Source organism: Cnephaeus nilssonii, assembly GCF_951640355.1.
Source record: "Cnephaeus nilssonii genome assembly, chromosome: 11".
In the NCBI taxonomy this organism is placed as follows: Eukaryota; Metazoa; Chordata; class Mammalia; order Chiroptera; family Vespertilionidae; genus Cnephaeus; species Cnephaeus nilssonii.
Genome location: NC_137082.1, coordinates 41,351,856 through 41,368,926, shown reverse-complemented (window position 1 = coordinate 41,368,926; position 17,071 = coordinate 41,351,856). Strand labels below are relative to the sequence as shown.

Here is a 17,071-nt window from a genome sequence, read left to right as displayed (position 1 = left end):
GATTCAAGTAGGCAATTCATTTGATCACAATTTAGGTGGAGGGGTTAGATTCAATTATCCTAAATTTTAATTGTGTAAATTAATTGATAATTATAAATACTGAGGGAGAGGCGTGGGGTTAGATAGGGTAGGAAGTCAAGGTCATGGCGACATCAGGCCCAGTGAGCAGCAAATCTCACAGAGGTGGGCTTTATTTCCCTTCACTGTGTAGTTGTGGTCTAAGTGTCACGACTCCCACATCCCTGCTGAGTGTCGAGCAAACAGACACCCTGGTTCTGAGCCCCTGCTCTCATGGCACTCTCCTCTCACTGAGCTTTTATTTCTCAACTAGAGGCCCGGTGCATGAAATTCGTGCACGGGGGAGGGGGGTGTCCCTCAGCCCAGCCTGCACCCTCTCCAATCTGGGACATCCCTCTCACAATCCAGGACTGCTGGCTCCCAACTGCTCACCTGCCTGCCTTCCTGATTACCCCTAACCACTTCTGCCTGCCAGCCTGATCACCCGCTAACCACTCCCCTGCCAGCCTGATTGATGTCTAACTGCTCCCCTGCCAGCCTGTTTGCCCCCAACTTCCCTCCTCTGCCGGCCTGGTCACCCCTAACTGCCCTCCCCTGCAGGCTTGACCGCCCCCAACTGCCCTCCCCTGCTGGCCATCTTGTGGTGGCCATCTTGTGTCCATCCACATGGGGGCAGCCATCTTGTGTATTGGAGTGATGGTCAATCTGCATATTACTCTTTTATTAGATAAGATAGAGGCCTGGTGCATGGGTGGGGGCCAGCTGGTTTGCCCTGAAGGGTGTCCTGGATCAGGGTGGGGGTTCCCTTGGGGCGTGGGGCGGCCTGGGCAAGGTGCCTGTGGTGGTTTGCAGGCCAGCCACAACCCCCGGCAACCTAAGCGGAGGCCCTGGTATCTGGGAAATACTTATCTTCTACAATTGAAACTTTGTAGCCTGGAGCGGAGCCAAGCCTTCTGCTCGCTCCGTGGCGGCAGCCATTTCTGTTGGGGTTTATTCACCTTCTATAATTGAAACTTTGTAGCCTTGAGTGGAGGCCTAGGCCGGCCAGGGCAGGTGGAAAGCTTGGCTTTCTCCATCACCAGGGGCAACCCTAGCCTGCTCTCTCCAGCTCCATGGCTACCGCCATTTTTCTTGGGATTTATCTTCTATAATTGAAACTTTGTAGCCTTATGTGGAGGCCTGGGCCGGCCAGGGTGTGCGGAAAGCTTGGCTTCCTCCATCACCAGGGAAACCCAAGCCTCCCTCTTGCTCTCTCCACGGCCGCAGTCATCTTGGTTGGGTTAATTTGCATAATCGTTCCTGATTGGCTGGTGGGAGTTGCTGGTGGGCATGGCTTGTGGGTGTAGTGGAGTGATGGTTAATTTGCATATTGCTCTTTTATTAGATAGTACTAGAGGCCCAGTGCACGAAATTCGTGCACAGCGGGGGTGGGGGGTGTCCCTCAGGGCAGCCTGCACCCTCTCCAATCTGGGACCCTTCGGGGGATGTCCGACTGCCTGGTGGGATCGGGCCTAAATGGGCAGTCGGACATCCCTCTCACAATCCAGGACTGCTGGCTCCCAACTGCTCGCCTGCCTGCCTTCCTGAGTGCCCCTAACTGCTTCTGCCTGCCAGCCTGATTGATCATCCCCTAACCACTCCCCTGCTAGCATGATTGATGCCTAACTGCTCCCCTGCCAGCGTGTTTGCCCCTAACTGCCCTCCCCTTCAGGCCTGGTCCCCCCCAACTTCTCTCCCCTGCAGGCCTGGGTCCCACCCAACTGCCCTTCCCTGCAGGCCCGGTCACCCCCAACTTCCCTCCTCTGCCAGCCTGGTCACCCCTAAATGCCCTCCCCTGCGGGCTTGATCGCCCCCAACTGCCCTCCCTTGCAGGCCTGGTCCCTCCCAACTGCCCTCCTCTGCTGGCCATCTTGTGCCGGCCATCTTGTGTCCACATGGGGGCAGGATCTTTGACCACATGGGGGCAGCCATCTTGTGTGTTGGAGTGATGGTCAATCTGCATATTACTCTTTTATTAGATAGGATTAGAGGCCTGGTGCACGAATTCATGCAGGGGTGAGGCCCTCGGCCTGGCCAGCCTGGCCAGGTTCGGGGTCGATTGGGGCCGACAGAGAAGGGGAGAGGGGAGGAGGGACTGCAGGAGGTTGGCTGTGGAGTGCACTGACCACCAGGGGGCAGCTTCTGCATTGACCACCCCTGGTAGTCAGTGCATGACATAGCGACCAGTCATTCAGTCGGCTTTTATATATACTAGTATAAATTCTGCTCCCTGAAGCAGGATATGGCCCTTTAAGTTGTCACACAAAACCCTCTCCACCTTCGGTGCTTATGTAGCAGACTTGCTCCAAGTTTCAGACAGACAGGAGGCTAATACTGTAGCAATTCAAGTGACAAGTATTCACTTTCCCTCTGCAGTGTCCTGCAGCCATGGCCACATCCCAGTTTACTCCATGTTGTTTTTTCTGTTTGTTTGGGTCTCTGTTCTTGTTAGAGGATTTCTTCTGATGTCAGGTGGTGCTTGGTTATTTGCTGAGAATTCCAAATAGGAGATTAAAGTGCTCAAAATGTGTGGGTAAGAGATGTGTACCTCTTTCCAGCGAGCTGCCTGGGCCATTTAGTCAGGGAGGCCCCACTCAATATCAAAGTCCTTAGGTCTCCTTGGGCTGGTCGGGTTCCAGACTCATCCCAGTTTCTGTGGGGAAAAGGAGAAGAGGGCTGGGTCCCTGCACCTTCGGGAAGTCTAGTTCTTTTCAGTGGTTCTCTGCTGTGAACTGTGCCTGGTCTCTTCAGTCCAGAGCCCTCTGTTTCCTCTCCAGGAAGCAAACCTCCAGGCTGCTCCTGGATAGGTCGGCAAACTGCGGCTCGCGAGCCACATGCGGCGCTTTGGCCCCTTGAGTGTGGCTCTTCCACAAAATACCACGGCCTGGGCAAGTCTACTTTGAAGAAGTGGCGTTAGAAGAAGTTTAAGTTTAAAAAATTTGGCTCTCAAAAGAAATTTCAATCGTTGTACTGTTGAATTTGGCTCTGTTGACTAATGAGTTTGCCGACTACTGAGTGAGGGCAGTCGCCCACTGCAGTGGGGAAACCTGACTACTTCTTTAACAGGTTTTCAATCCATCTCATTCTAGCATCTCCTCTCTCATCCCCACTTCCAGAGGTGCCTGGTGCTGCCAACCATGAACCACATATCGATTCTATCATGTAAATCTGGATGGTTCTTGTCTTAGGATGGCCAGCTTAGCACTCAGTTTTCTTGTGTCTGCTAAATCATGAACTATTTAACCATCTCCCAGCTTCCAAAATTATGTTCCTATGGTTCCCTTCCCGCCCCCCCCCCCCGCCCCAATCCTTTTAAGTTTGAGGTTGAAAACACCAATAACAACAACAAACCTCTGTTTACATTTATGTCGGGTCTGGGGGAGGGAGTGAAGTTATATCCATGTTTTGGAATCCCTGTCTTTACCCAAAGGTCTTTACTCTGTATTTGAAGAAAAATCAAAAGGGAGTGGACATAAGCAAAAAGGGGGGAAAGGGCAATTATTAGCAATTGGGAAGGATAAATTAGTGAGGGGAGTGATAACTTCTCTGGAAATTGTTTTGTAAAAGAATGAATGCATGCTCAGTTTTCTATAGATGACCCCTCAGACTTCCTGTTGGGTAGCTTACCTGTTCTTCCTACAACATAAAACACTTGGGTAAAGCTCTAACTGGGTTGGCTCAGTGGATAGAGCATTGGCCTGTGGACTGAAGGGTCTCAGGTTCAATTCAGGTGCACATGCCCGGGTTGCAGGCTTGATTCTGGGTTAGGGGCTTGCAGGAGACAGCTAATCGATTATTCTCTCTCATCAATTCTATCTCTCCCTCTCTGAAATCAATAAAAATATATTTATAAATAAATAAAAATAAAACAGGTAAAAACAAAACAGTATAAAAACAACAGACTTTAGAGGGGCATGGCCCTGTTGATACCTTGATTTCAACTTCACAACTGGAAGACAATAATTTCTGTTGTTTTAAGCCCCCTGGTTGTTTGCAGTACATTATTCCAGCAGCCCTAGGAAACTAATTCAAGTCTCAAATGCGTACCCACACTTGGTTCCTTCGCTTCCACAGAGGGTTTACCTCACTCCCCACAGGTTCTGCTCAAATCCCACCTTTGCAGAGGCCACATCCTGCTATGCCACTGAAACTAGTAGTTCCTGCCTCTCTCCACTCGTTGGCCTCTTTTATTTTTATTTGTGGTTCCTTAGCCATACCTGATATTATATTGTACTAGAGGTCCAGCACGCGAAATTGTGCGAGACCTAGACCCACTGCGCCGGTGGGACCCCAGACCCGCCCTGCGTGAGCCGCGGGCCCCGCGTGAGCCCCACTGGCCCTGCGCAAGGGCTGCCAGCCCTGCCTCACTGCACTGCAAGTCCCGGCCCGAGAGAGGTGCTCCATGCATCTCTTGGTGACGGGTTGTTTGGTCGTTCCGCCATTTTGGAATTCCGCCACAGGCCTTTTATGATATAGATAGCTTTTGTTTATTGTCTGCCTGGCCTTCTAGAATGTAAGTGTCATGAAAGGCTAATTCAGCCCAGCCGGTGTGGCTCAGTGGTTGAATGTCGACCTATAAACTAGGAGGTCACAGTTCAATTCCTGGTCAAGGGCACATGCCCGGGTTTCAGGCTGGATCTCCAGTGTAGGGTGTGCAGGAGGCAGCCGATCAATGATTCTCTCTCATCATTGATGTTTCTATCTCTCTCCCTCCCCTTACTCTCTGAAATGAATAAAAATAAAAAAAGAAAGAAAGGAAGTCTAATTCATGGCTGTAGGCTCAGTGCCTACCATGTGCCTGATATAGGTAGGCTCTCCACACACACTGTATTTGTTTCATAAATGAATGAAATACTTGACAGTCTGGTTTACGTTTTGCTTTTTTTTAATAGCCTTTACATTGCCCTGCTCATAGTAGACTCTCAGTAAATGTGAGCAGATGCACCAAAAAGCCCATCACCATTAGTGGGCATAAGGCTCTGTAGGGTTAAGGGAGGAGTAAAAATGTGTAACACATTGGCCTGGTCAGGTGGCCTCTTTGCTATAAAACAACTGTGGGGACAATCGATCAGAATTCCCCGAGTAATCATTTGTTTGCCGCACTCAGCCACTGTTTCTCTTGCATTGAACATCACCCGCACTTGCCCTATTTTTCTGATTAAGGAAACAGAATTGAGTAATCTAAATTTAGTGTGTGTAGCTCAGAGGTGCCAATCAGGGCACATAATGAATTAGGTGATTCCTCTCACCCCCCTTCCCTGAAGCATTGAGCTGAAACCAACAAACTCATTTCATTTAGGCCCACGGGCTGAACTGGGAGTGCTGTCTGTGACAGGACAGCGCTTTCTTCACTAATTAAGTCACCAGCTCAGACAGCCTCCACGAGGCGGGGGTGCCGCTTATCTGAGTTGGCCCAGTGACTGCTTTGGGCCCTCTGTTTGCGAAGGGAAGTGGTGTATAATTTTGTTACAAATACGTAAGCCAGAAAAGAAATGCACTTATGTAACATAAATATGTAAATAAAATGTACACACACACACACACACACACACACACATATAAATCTCATATAAATTTGTAAATGTCTTTAGTCTTTCAAGGGCCTTCTTTTCTAGTTTTCTTAGGTAACCCCTATTTAGAATTCACAATTTCTGGGTAAAGGGCTGTTTTCTAATCAGTTTTGAAAAGAGCCGATATAAAGCATATTCTATGTGCTTTCATTTCATAAAAACATAAAAAAGTACTCGTTGGAAAGCTGTTATATTTGATATTTGTAAGAAATAAGTCATAGGTTAGAAATACCAATTGTTATGGCACTCTCTGTAGGGGAAAAATAAGGAAGTTCTGTTTCCATTTATAACCTCTGAGTCTTTATATGCACACCAGGTTTTATTTACTTATTTGGAATTTCTCAATGTGTACTCTTTGTGTAGAACTTCTCTCTCTGCATAATGATTCATCACATTTCGCTTGTATCAGTACTTCCTTAAAACATTTATTTCCAATTACAATTTACATTCAATATGATTTTGTATTGGTTTCAGGTGTACAGCATAGTGGTCAGGTCAGACAATCATATACTTTACAAAGTGTTCCCACCAATATTTCCACTACCCACTTGGTACCCTACATAGTTATTACAATATTATTATTTATATATTTTTAATATATTTTTATTGACTTCAGAGAGGAAGGGAGAGGGAGAGAGAGAGATAGAAACATCAATGATGAGAGGGAATCATTGATTGGCTGCCTCATGCATGCCCTGCACTGGGGATCGAGCCCACAACCTGGCATGTGCCCTGACCAGGAATCAAATTGTGACCTCCTGGTTCATAGGTCGACTCTCAACCACTGGGCCACACCAGCTGGGTTATTACAATATTATTGATTATATTTCCTATGTTGTACTTTACATGGCCATCAACCAAGAGGTTTTACACATGAGGAATTTTGACTGGGCTTTTTAAGTCAGTAAAAATGAAAATGCAAGATGTGAATAAAATGTATGAAATGGTGCAAATTCATTTTTTAAAATGTTATTATGTTGATATATTTAATAAAGTATGTTTTGCGAGCTTCTTTCTCCTTTCTGGTCAGATACAAAGTTAGCCCCTCCCAACTGTTGATGATGTGAGGTGTGGCACCTTCATGCCTTGTCACTAATCACCAGCATTCGCCTGGGAGGGGCCAGAAGACCCTGGTTATCTGCACCTGGCAGGAGGGGTGCAGCATTCGGATGGAGGGGTGGCTTATCCAGACTCCCAGAGGTGGTTTGAGAAGAGCCCATGTAGCTCAGACATCTGAAACCCGTGGCCTTTTCCAGTTCTCTGGTGTTGTCTACAGTGTTTTTCCAGAACAGCATTTCAAAATGTAGAGTCTTTTTGTGTAGTTTGTTTAATAGAAATAGATTTAGGGTTTAGGTAGAGAAGTATATTATCTATAAATATCACCTCTGTAAAGGGCAAATTAAACTAATGTTTGTTATGAGAGTAGAGCTAGCAAAATGTATATATAGGAAAGCAGTTGATACTTGGAGCAAGTTTTACTGTCTGCTTTTCAAGAAACATCTCTTGCTTGGATTTGAAGATCATGTAGGTAATAGGAAAGGCAATAATGAGATGTTTTACACTGGTCTCATACCATAAGGAAGGGTAACTTCAATAATAAACTAAACCAATCAAGAGCACTTGTTTTAACTACAGGGAATTAGTTTCAACCCAATCTAGACTTCATCTTGTGGATTGTTCCACGTGGCTTGCCCCCTTACTTTGCCCACATGTTATCAAGGACTTCTCTGACCTATTTCAGATTACATCAGCCTTCCCTCCCCCATCTCTCTATGCCGCTTACTTTTTCTTTCTAATGCTCATCATCATCCAAAATAGTACATATTATTATTATTTTGTCTCTCCCCTAAATCCCATGTAAATCCCTTATCTGTTCTGTTCACTGCTGTTTACTCAGTGTACATAGTAAGTTGCTCAATAATTGTTCAGTGAATGAATGAATGAATGAATGATGCCTGAGACCTTTCTGTTATAAGGGTTGGTCTCGTTCTACACGATGCGCTGAACATCTGGGCACGGTTGGGGGTCGGAGGTGTGGGAGTGTAGGAATGGCTAGAAATGAGGAGGTTTTGCTCCCTGCGCAAACCATTCCTCTAAGAACTGCATTTGCCTTACTGGCTTTCACTTTTCCTAATGTTCCCATGTTAGCAGCGTGATCTTGACATTGAATAATTATGTCATGAGTCTCTAGTATAAAATAATTCCTTTTTCCTATTCTGAAAACAAAGCAAAACAAAACCATGCCGACACAGTTGTGCTGTAACTGGGCAAGCAAACTGGAGAACGGAGACAAAGCATCCTAATACCTAAGTAACAGTGATGGAAATATCTAGGAAGTCCTTGGCTGTGGCTCTGGTTCCTGCCTTCGTCAGGTTGGCACGTGCAACCAGGGCATTGGTCCAGGACCACCGGGAATCTAGCGGACTGTAGTACACGGACCTGTGGTGGAGGCGGGGCCCACGAGCGCAGCCCTGAACCTGGGGGCGGGGCTGGCCCCGGACGGGCTCCCTGCGAGGGGCGTGGCTTCGTCTTGCCCCGCCCCCAATGCCGGGTAGCGAAGGTGGCGGCGCGCCACGGGGGCGCGGGGAGACGCGAGCGAGATCAGGTGCGGGCGGCGGAGGGGCGCCCTGGGCTCGGTGCTGTGGCCCCGCTGAGCGCGCCGCCGCGGCAGGAACCCAGGGCCGGCGGAGGCCGCCCCGGGAATGCTCTCACTCCGCCTAAACATGGCTGCGGCCTTGCGAACCGCGGGCGCTCTGCTCCGCGATCGAAGTAAGTGGGGCTGTCTTGGCAGCAGCCGACGCCGGGGTCCCTGCGACGGTGGGGACAGCGGGCAGCTCCCCGTCTCCCGTCCCCCTGCCTGGGGGCTTCCGGGAGCCGCGCGCTCTGCACAGGAAGCTGCGCGGGTGGGGCAAGGGGCGGAGAAGGGGCTGGAAGGGACCCTCCCCTGGCAGGGTCCAGAAGGGTCCCGGGGTCACCTAGAGGCCCTGGGAGGCTGTGGGGAGGGAGCATGTGGCCCCACCGGTCAGCTGGGTGACTGTCAGTAATGGCAGACCCTTGTAACATTCAACAGTTATTTTTTATTTATTTTCTTTTTAAAAATCCTCACCATTGATCTTAGAGAGGGTAGAGGGAAACATGACATGATCTTAGAGAGAAACATGACAGATTGCCTCCTGATATGCACCCCCTGGTATTGAACCTGCAACCAGGGCATGTGCCCTGACCCAGAATCCAACTGGTGACCTTTTGGTGATCGGAAGGTTCTCAACCAACTGAGCCACACTGGCCAGGCCCATAGTCCTAGCTCTTATCTGTAGAATCAGAATAACCACAGTGACAGTATGGTTGTGAGGATTACTGTGGGACATAAGTTAAGGGCCTGCCATTGGGAGGACTGTATTGAGGGCATTGTCCACCCAGCTCAAAAGACTAGGGAGTCTAGAAATAGATGACACAGTTTAACTTAAGGATCTTAGGGTTTGCAAAGAGGAAACACAGTTAGGCAATACCAAGAGTGTTCCAAAGGAGAAAGAAAAGTTTGAGAATTTTATAGCAGGAAGTACATGTTTGAAAAAAGTTCAGCCCTAGCTGGTTTGGCTCAGTATATAGAGCGTCAGCCTGCGGACTGAAGGGTCCGGGGTTCGATTCCAGTCAAGGGCACATGCCAGGATTGCAGGCTTGATCCCCAGTAGAGGGTGTGCAGGAGGTAGATAATCTATGATCCTCGCTCATCATTGATGTTTCTATCTCTCTCTCCCTTTCCCTTCCCCTTTGAAATAAATAAAAAAATATTTTTTAAAAAATTCAGTCCTGCATTCTTAGCCATTAGGTTGGCTCAAGATGGTAATCTTCCAGATGCCCAGTGCTGTGAATAATGGAACATTTTCTTCTTGAGGTCTTTAAGGTGGTTCACTGAAGGTTTGATGTATGTCCAGACATTGATGCATAAAGAACTAATGTGCATCCAGGTTCTGGCGAAGGATTGGAAAGGTCAGAAATTTAAGTTCCCAGGCTAGTTAAGGCAAGAATAGAATTGTTTCCTTATGCCTCAGCTTACTTTCTTTCAATAATTTAGCAGCTTGACCATAGTGACTCCATTTTATTTCTTCATTCTATTCTTCAACATCATCATCATCATGGGCGTCTACTCTTGGCTTCTCTCCCTGGTGATGGAAGGAAAATGTGCCCACTGCTTCTCTGCACTAGCCCCTGGCTTCATCCGGTGCTCACTTGTCCTTGGCAGCAGGACCCACTAGCCTGGGCTAGTGTTTTCTAGAGATATTTGGAAAACAAAGATGACCCATTGACCACGCCACACATTTCTGATGCAAACCCTTTGAATGTAGGTTGTGTCTACGGGATGAACTCTGGGTCAGACACACTCGGTTGGGACACAAGCTCTGCACCATTCTTTTTTTTAAAAAATATATTTTATTGATTTTTTACAGAGAGGAAGGGAGAGGGATAGAGAGCTAGAAACATCGATGAGAGAGAAACATCGACCAGCTGCCTCCTGCACACCCCCTACCAGGGATGTGCCCGCAACCAATGTACATGCCCTTGACCGGAATCGAACCTGGGACCCTTCAGTCCGCAGACCGACGCTCTATCCACCGAGCCAAACCGGTTTTGGCTCTGCACCATTCTTAACTGTGACCCCTTGAGCAAGACACTGAGCCTGGCATGAGCTTTAGTAAACGTGAAAGGAGTAAGGTAGTACCTCATGGCTTGCCATGAAGATAAGCTGGATACACACTATCCTAGCACGTAATACATACATGGAGACCCTCAAAATGTTCATTATGTAAAAGTCCGCCACATACTAAGATGCTTAATTAATGCATTTGAACCGTGACTGGACACAACTGACTTATTTTTCTAAGAAATTTCTTAATTGGTCAGTCTGGCATCTACTGAGAGGGAATGGAGAGAATCCACTCTGAACCTCCATATCTTATTACAGGTGCCTTTGTTAGGAAAATAGTAAGAACCCAGAAGTACAATGAGGATCAGGTCAGTAAGGGCACTGGGTGACAAAAGGCATGATCATTTAAGAAGAGGAAGCACAGTGGCAGTAATGGGGCCGAAAGAAGTATTAGGGCGGAAAGATTTGACATCTAGTTGTATTACAGACTCTGATGTTAAGATGTAGTTATAATACTGTCATTAACTTGTTTGATCTGAAGGGTTAACATTATCTGGATTAGAAAAAATTGAGTAGTATTTCTGAAAATGAATTCTGAAAGTAAGAGTGGAAAAGCAAAGTTTTACATTCTGTTTTTAGCATGTGGCTCCCTGGTTTCATTGTATGTTGCTTCGCTTAAAGTCGTAGAACCTATTGATGTTAAGTGAGGATTTACTGCATTCTTACCTCTTGCTTAACCACATGCAGCGTGCCTGGTACTGTTCTTGGGGCTGGACGGAGAATGCTTTGTTCCCCTAATCTTATTAACAGCTCTGCACGATTGACCTTATCACCATTTTACAGACAAGAAAAGTGAGACGTGGAGTAACTCACTGAGTTGCCCAAGCACTGCCCTGCAGCTTGTTGGTCCTATCAGGGGTTTCTGCTCAGATCTCTCAGGCTCCAGAACACGTACTCTCTATACACAGTGCTGCCTGTGCCTTTGGCTTGCTCTTCAGCTGTGAGCTGAGTATATTCAGGGCCTCAGTTGGCCCTTCGAATGATCACTTTAAACTCCTTTAGCTAGATGAACACTACCCTGTTAGTAGGAGACACTCTTTGTTTCTCTAGAACCTTCAGATCATTAGGGGAGAGGTGTGTTTTAGAGAAGTCTTTGAGAGGTGGGTATATGAACTCTTAAGTCCTGAGCAGACAGGATCCATGATTAGTAACACCCTCTTTCTCTGAGACTTTTTTCAACCATAGAGAAGAGAATTTTGTAAGTAGAGGGCATTACAATAGCCTGGCAGCTCCAATAGCTCCCAGCTCCCAAGTTGTTCTAGGTACTAGTGGGAGGCTCTTGTCTCACCCTACCCCTTTTTAAGGTTCACAGGAGGAAATTTTATTTCATTACCAGCAGGCATATTATGGGATGCCAAAGTTCTGTTCTCATACTCCATGGAATCTGATAAAATCTCATTCATATGAGGGATTGCAGACATTGTGGCATGATTGAGAATCTGGTTAAATCTCATCATGCAGTTCAGAATTTAGCGTGTCTAAAATAAGGAGATGTGGGTTGATTTGAGACTTCATTTGAGCAGAATTGAACTGCTTTGTGTCAATTGTTGCACTTCCACTTTGAGTTAGTAAGGATTATTGAGCACAACTCATGTAATTGGCTCTGCTGGGAATGGTCACAATCTGGATAGCTGGTTCTCTCAATAGCCTGGAGATACCATTCTCCTGTATTTTATAGACATTCTAGGTGATAAAAATCAGCAGGTGTAGTCCCTATGCTCTAGACACTTACAGATGAAACTAACGCCAGCATTAATCATACGTAGCAGACCCCTTGCAGAATGCTTCACTGAACTTATCTGCTATAATCCTCACAAGGATCCCCATAGCAATGTCATCATTTTACACGCAGGGAAAGTAAGGCTTGGAAATGTAACCCGGCCCTAGTCACATTACTAAAAAGAGGCAGAACTGGATTCAGAGTCAGATGACTCATAAGTAGGAGGAGGAAGGAGACTGGTCTCAAGCTGGTTTCAAATTTGTTGGTTTAAGAATATGAAAGGGAGGTCATGTGTCCCGTGTGAGACTACCGTCGAGTACGGCCCAGGGACGCCTCAATTCAGGTGGGTTCTCCAAGCCCACCACTAACTCTTGTGGGGCCCAGGGCAGGAGTACAAATGGATTGCCGTATATGTGGGACAGCAAGCTAACAAATGTGCCATATATTCTATTTTTTCTACACTGATAAATAGACCTTCGTAACAACCTGGAAGGGTGAACTCCCGAACTCTTCTGAGTTCCTGCAGAAATGTGGAGGCTTTGGGAGACATGCCACTGGCCTGCAGGCCTCCCTGCTCCTCCCGCTGCTGGCTCTGTGCGTACACATGTGTGGACTTTCCAGTTTGTATGTTCAAGCTCCCTTCTTGCCCCTGCAAACAGCCACCCCTTGGGCACCCGACATCATGCTTACATTGATTGCATGATCAGCTCTCCGGAGGGTGGACCTAGAAAAGGGACCTGGGCAGAGCCTGGAAGTGGGTGTGGGACTTTGGGGGTATGGAATTCGGGGTTGTGGGAATGTGGGGTTTGGACTCTGGGGGTCAATTAATCATTGGCCATGCAGACTACACACCCCATGGAGTGGGGTGCAGCAGGGAGAGTGCCAGCATGGGGCCTCTAAAGCGAGGTCCCCCTTGTCAGGGCCCAAGGGCACTGTGGGGCCCTCAGCACTGGTGCTTTATTGGAGAAGGCTTGTGGGCAGATGTGAGGTCTGTGCAACGGGTGGGAAACTGGCCCAGCTTCCACTTCTTAAGTCAGTGGCTCTTACCCTCTTCTGCAGGCTTCTCAGCTTTCATATGAGCAGCATGTTGCCATCAGTAACTTTTAGGAGGTGCAGTGATTCTCACGAGGGATCCTGTCAAATCTGCGGCCAAGGCAGGGAGGGGAGGTGTGTGGTTTCTAAAAAGGCTCCCTACAAGTTCTGATGAGCCATCCTAGGGGGCACCACCATGTCCCCTTGGAGACGCCTTAAGTGCCTTCACCCTCCTGCAGAGAAATAAGGAAGCGGGCGAGGGGGTGGGGCACGGGGGGGGGGGGGTCACCGCTGCTATTACATCTCTTCAAATTTTAAATCTAGGAATTATGCCCTGAGGACCACTTCAAAAGAAATTACTTTCCAGCTAGATTTCATGCTTCCACTTTAATTTTGTCACAGTGGTGCCTGGCAGCTCAAGGGCCCGACAGCCATGGAGGTGCCAATCAGATGCAGCAGCCGCAGCAGTAGCCACCACAGAAACGGCCCAAAGTGCCAGAAGCCCAAACCCTCAAGTTCAACCGGGGAAGAGGTATGAGTCTAATTTTAGGTACTAATAAGGATTCCTCTTTATGATGCAAACACCAGTAGATACAAGCAAGCTCCCCAGGAAAAAAGGTGCTGAGAAAATCCAGTCTATAAGGAGCGGGATGTTATATTCTTGACTTCCTTTCAATAGCTGTCAAATTATTAAACAGATTTCACTCACCCCCTTAGGTCTTTAAAATAAAAAAAATTTTTTTTTACGGATTTTTATATCATTAATTTATTTATTTTTCAGCTTTGTTGAGGTACCGTTCCCACAGGGCTTTTGTTAAAGGACACAGAGTTGAGTACAAGCAGTCTACAAATCATGTAGGAATTTTGTTCTGGAATATGTCACATAACACAAATTATATGTATGCTGGAAATGTATTTATGAACCTAACATAATTATACCTATGAAATGTATGTCCTGTTCAGGATAAAGAATAACTAATCTACCAAGAATTTCTGTAGTGAGCGCTACCATTGTTTTTCATTGCTTAACACAGTGAACATAATTGTAAGTGATGTAATATGGTTTATAATTTATTAAGGAAATAAAGTACATGTTTCATACCTCACCTCTGCTGTTTGCGGACGGATGTCAGTAGGCATAGCATTGTTGCTGGGTATCCTCTTTCATAACAGAAACCACAGCTGTTCTCAAGTTTTATTTTGGTACAGACTATAAAGACAATTATTTAAATGAGTACATAGATAGAATACTGCACTTGAACACTAAGCACAGTGAAAGCAAGTAGTGTGAACTATTTAACCCCTTGATCTTTCTGGTAGACCTGATATTCTATGAAAGTTATACAGCTGTGAAAATATAATAGTCTTTTTTGTGTGTTTTTGTTATTTTTCTTTTTTTTTAGATTTTTAAAATTGATTTTTTAAGGAGAGGGAGAGAGCGAGAAACATCAATGTGAGAGAGCTAAATATCAATAGGCTGCCTCCTGTATGCCCCCTACTGGGGATCGAGCACGCAACTCAGGTATGGGCCCTGACCAAGAATTGAACCAGCAACCCTTTGGTGCACAGGATGATGCCCAACCAATTGAACCACACCAGGCAGGGCATGTTTGTTAATTTTCTTTGTGTGAGCAGGGATACATTGAGTAAACTGAGATTTGTAGAGGATAGAGCATTAGGCGTGGGGCCCCAAATCATCTCCTTTCAACTCTCTGGTTTCCTAAAAGTTTGAGTCTGGTGAGGAAGCACAGCTACTCTCTGTTCTGGCGTGCTGAGCAGGGTCCCATTCTGCCTGGCTACCCATGGTCCCTCTTCTCACCTCAGCCATAGTACAAAGTACTTTAAGTCCTTAGGGTACTTGGTGTAACCTGAAGAACTGATTCGATGTGGAGCCCTGGAAAGAAATTATTTCATTATTGTGTTATTTCAGTGGCAAAAGTCAATAATATAACTGGCCTTCATATGAATTTATTAACATTTAACAAAAATATTAAAAAATAGAAATTCTATTAAATAACTTATTTAATAATTTACTCATTTATGCAAAAGAAATGGGTTCATTTTAGGAACTACAGACAGGTTAAAAAAAAAAGATACAAAATTAGCAGTAATCTCACCATCAGTATTTTGTCTCTATATCTGTGTCTATTACTATTCACTCAGTATATATTTACAAAAATGTGACAATACTGTACATATTATTTTTATAACTTCCTCTTTTTATTTATTTATTTATTTAATTAAAAAATATATTTCCCTATTGATCTCAGAGAGGAAGGGAGGAGGGAGAGAGATAGGAACATCAATAATGAGAGAGAACCATTGATCGGCTCCCTCCTGCATGCCCCCTACGGGGGATCAAGCCCGCAACCCAGGCATATGCCCTTGGCCAGAATCGAACCTGAGACCCTTCAGTTGCAGGCTGACACTTTATCCACTGAGCCAAGCTGGCTAGGGCTCCTCTTTTTATTTAATAACTAGAGGCCCAGTGCACGAAATTCGTGCATGGAGGGTGTGGGGGGTGGTCCTTCAGCCTGACCTGTACCTTCTCCATCCAGGAGCCCTCAGGGAATGCCCTGCTGACGGCTTAGGCCCGCTCCCCATGGTTCTCTGTGGGGCCTGCCTGCTCCACACCACGGCGATGGGCAAGCAGGCCCTGCTGGGTGCTGTCTGCGGGCCGCGCTTGCCTGCTCGCAGGTCGCCGCGGGGATGGCCAAGCAGGCCTTGCTGGGTGCTGCCTGCGGGCTGCACTTGCCTGCTCCTGGGTTGCCCTGGTGATAGCCAAGCAGGCCCTGCTGAGTGCTGCCTGCAGGCCCGCTTGCCTGCTTGCGGGTCGCCGCGGCTATGGCAAAGCAGGCCCTGCGGTCTGCTGTCTGCTGTCAAGTTGCGCGGCTGCCCTCGCCTCCCGGGGCCAGCGATGGTCCCAGGAGCCTGCGGGTGTGGCGCCCGTCCCTGAGACCCAGGCCACTTGGCGCCACCCCGCCCCCGGCTGCTTGGTGCCTGTGTATGCAAATTAACCTTCCATCTTTGTTGGATTAATTTGCATACTCACTCCTGATTGGCTGGCGGGCGTTGCGGGGTTATGGTCAATTTGCATCTTACTCTTTTATTAGTGTAGATATGTCACCATGTAAATATAAACATTGTACATTATTTTAATAATATAGGGTTTTGAATAATAATTTATATATCCAGTCACATATTATGGGGCATGTAGATTATTTCTAGTTTTTAGATATTGGAAATGATGAAGTAATGAGTGTCTTTCTGATGCCAGACATTGTGAAGCCATTGTGCTGCTTAGTGCTTAGACTAGACTAGGCTAGACAATCCTAGACTAACACTCTACTAGACCAAGAGTCAGCAACCTTACCTGTAAGGGGCTAGATAGTAAATGTTTTAAGCTTTGTGGGCCATTTGGTCTCTTTTGCTGCTATTCAACTCTGTTGTTGTCATGTGAGAGCAGTCATAGATAATATGTAAATAAATGAGCTGCATTTCAATAAAACTTTATTTAAAAAACAAGCGGGGGGGGGGGGCGGGCAGGTTGCAGGTTTGATGCATGGATTTTAGTTTGCCACACCCTGTCCTAGAGGCAGCATGGACCTTCAGGCCAGTTACATCTTGTGGGTTGACTACATATAGTAGAGTAGAATTCTATTTATTAACTGATGAGCTAAGTTTCTGTCATGTACTATTAATAGTTCAAAGGAAAACTCTCATATTTTGAGAGTCTCAGAATATGAAAATGGCAAAATGTTGATACCTTTTCAAGTGAGAAGTTTTAAATATATTTTGCTCCATACATTTTTACATTCAAACAAAGGGAACTTGGCTATTCAGATCTTGTTCTCAAATGTGCTCTGTCTGGAGGGGCGAAGAGACAGAGACCCTTGACTAAAGCTTTGTACTTCACATTCTGGAAAAGGGGTGTGGGGCCAGGGCTTACTAATGCACCATTCGTTATGCACAACACAGTTTTGAATT

The 17,071-nt window shown here is 46.5% G+C and overlaps 1 protein-coding gene across 2 annotated transcripts in view; it reads left to right on the top strand.

Moving 5' to 3' along the window:
• Positions 1-8,172: 8,172 nt before the first annotated feature.
• FECH (ferrochelatase) overlaps positions 8,173-17,071 on the top strand; it is a 32,656-nt gene continuing 23,757 nt past the window's right edge. For both annotated transcript variants that reach the window (XM_079784337.1, XM_079784336.1), the window contains exons 1-2: positions 8,173-8,396; positions 13,487-13,616. In XM_079784337.1, the coding sequence (XP_079640463.1) occupies positions 8,330-8,396; positions 13,487-13,616 (197 nt within the window). In that variant the 5' untranslated portion in view covers positions 8,173-8,329. The remainder of the gene's footprint in view (positions 8,397-13,486; positions 13,617-17,071) is intronic.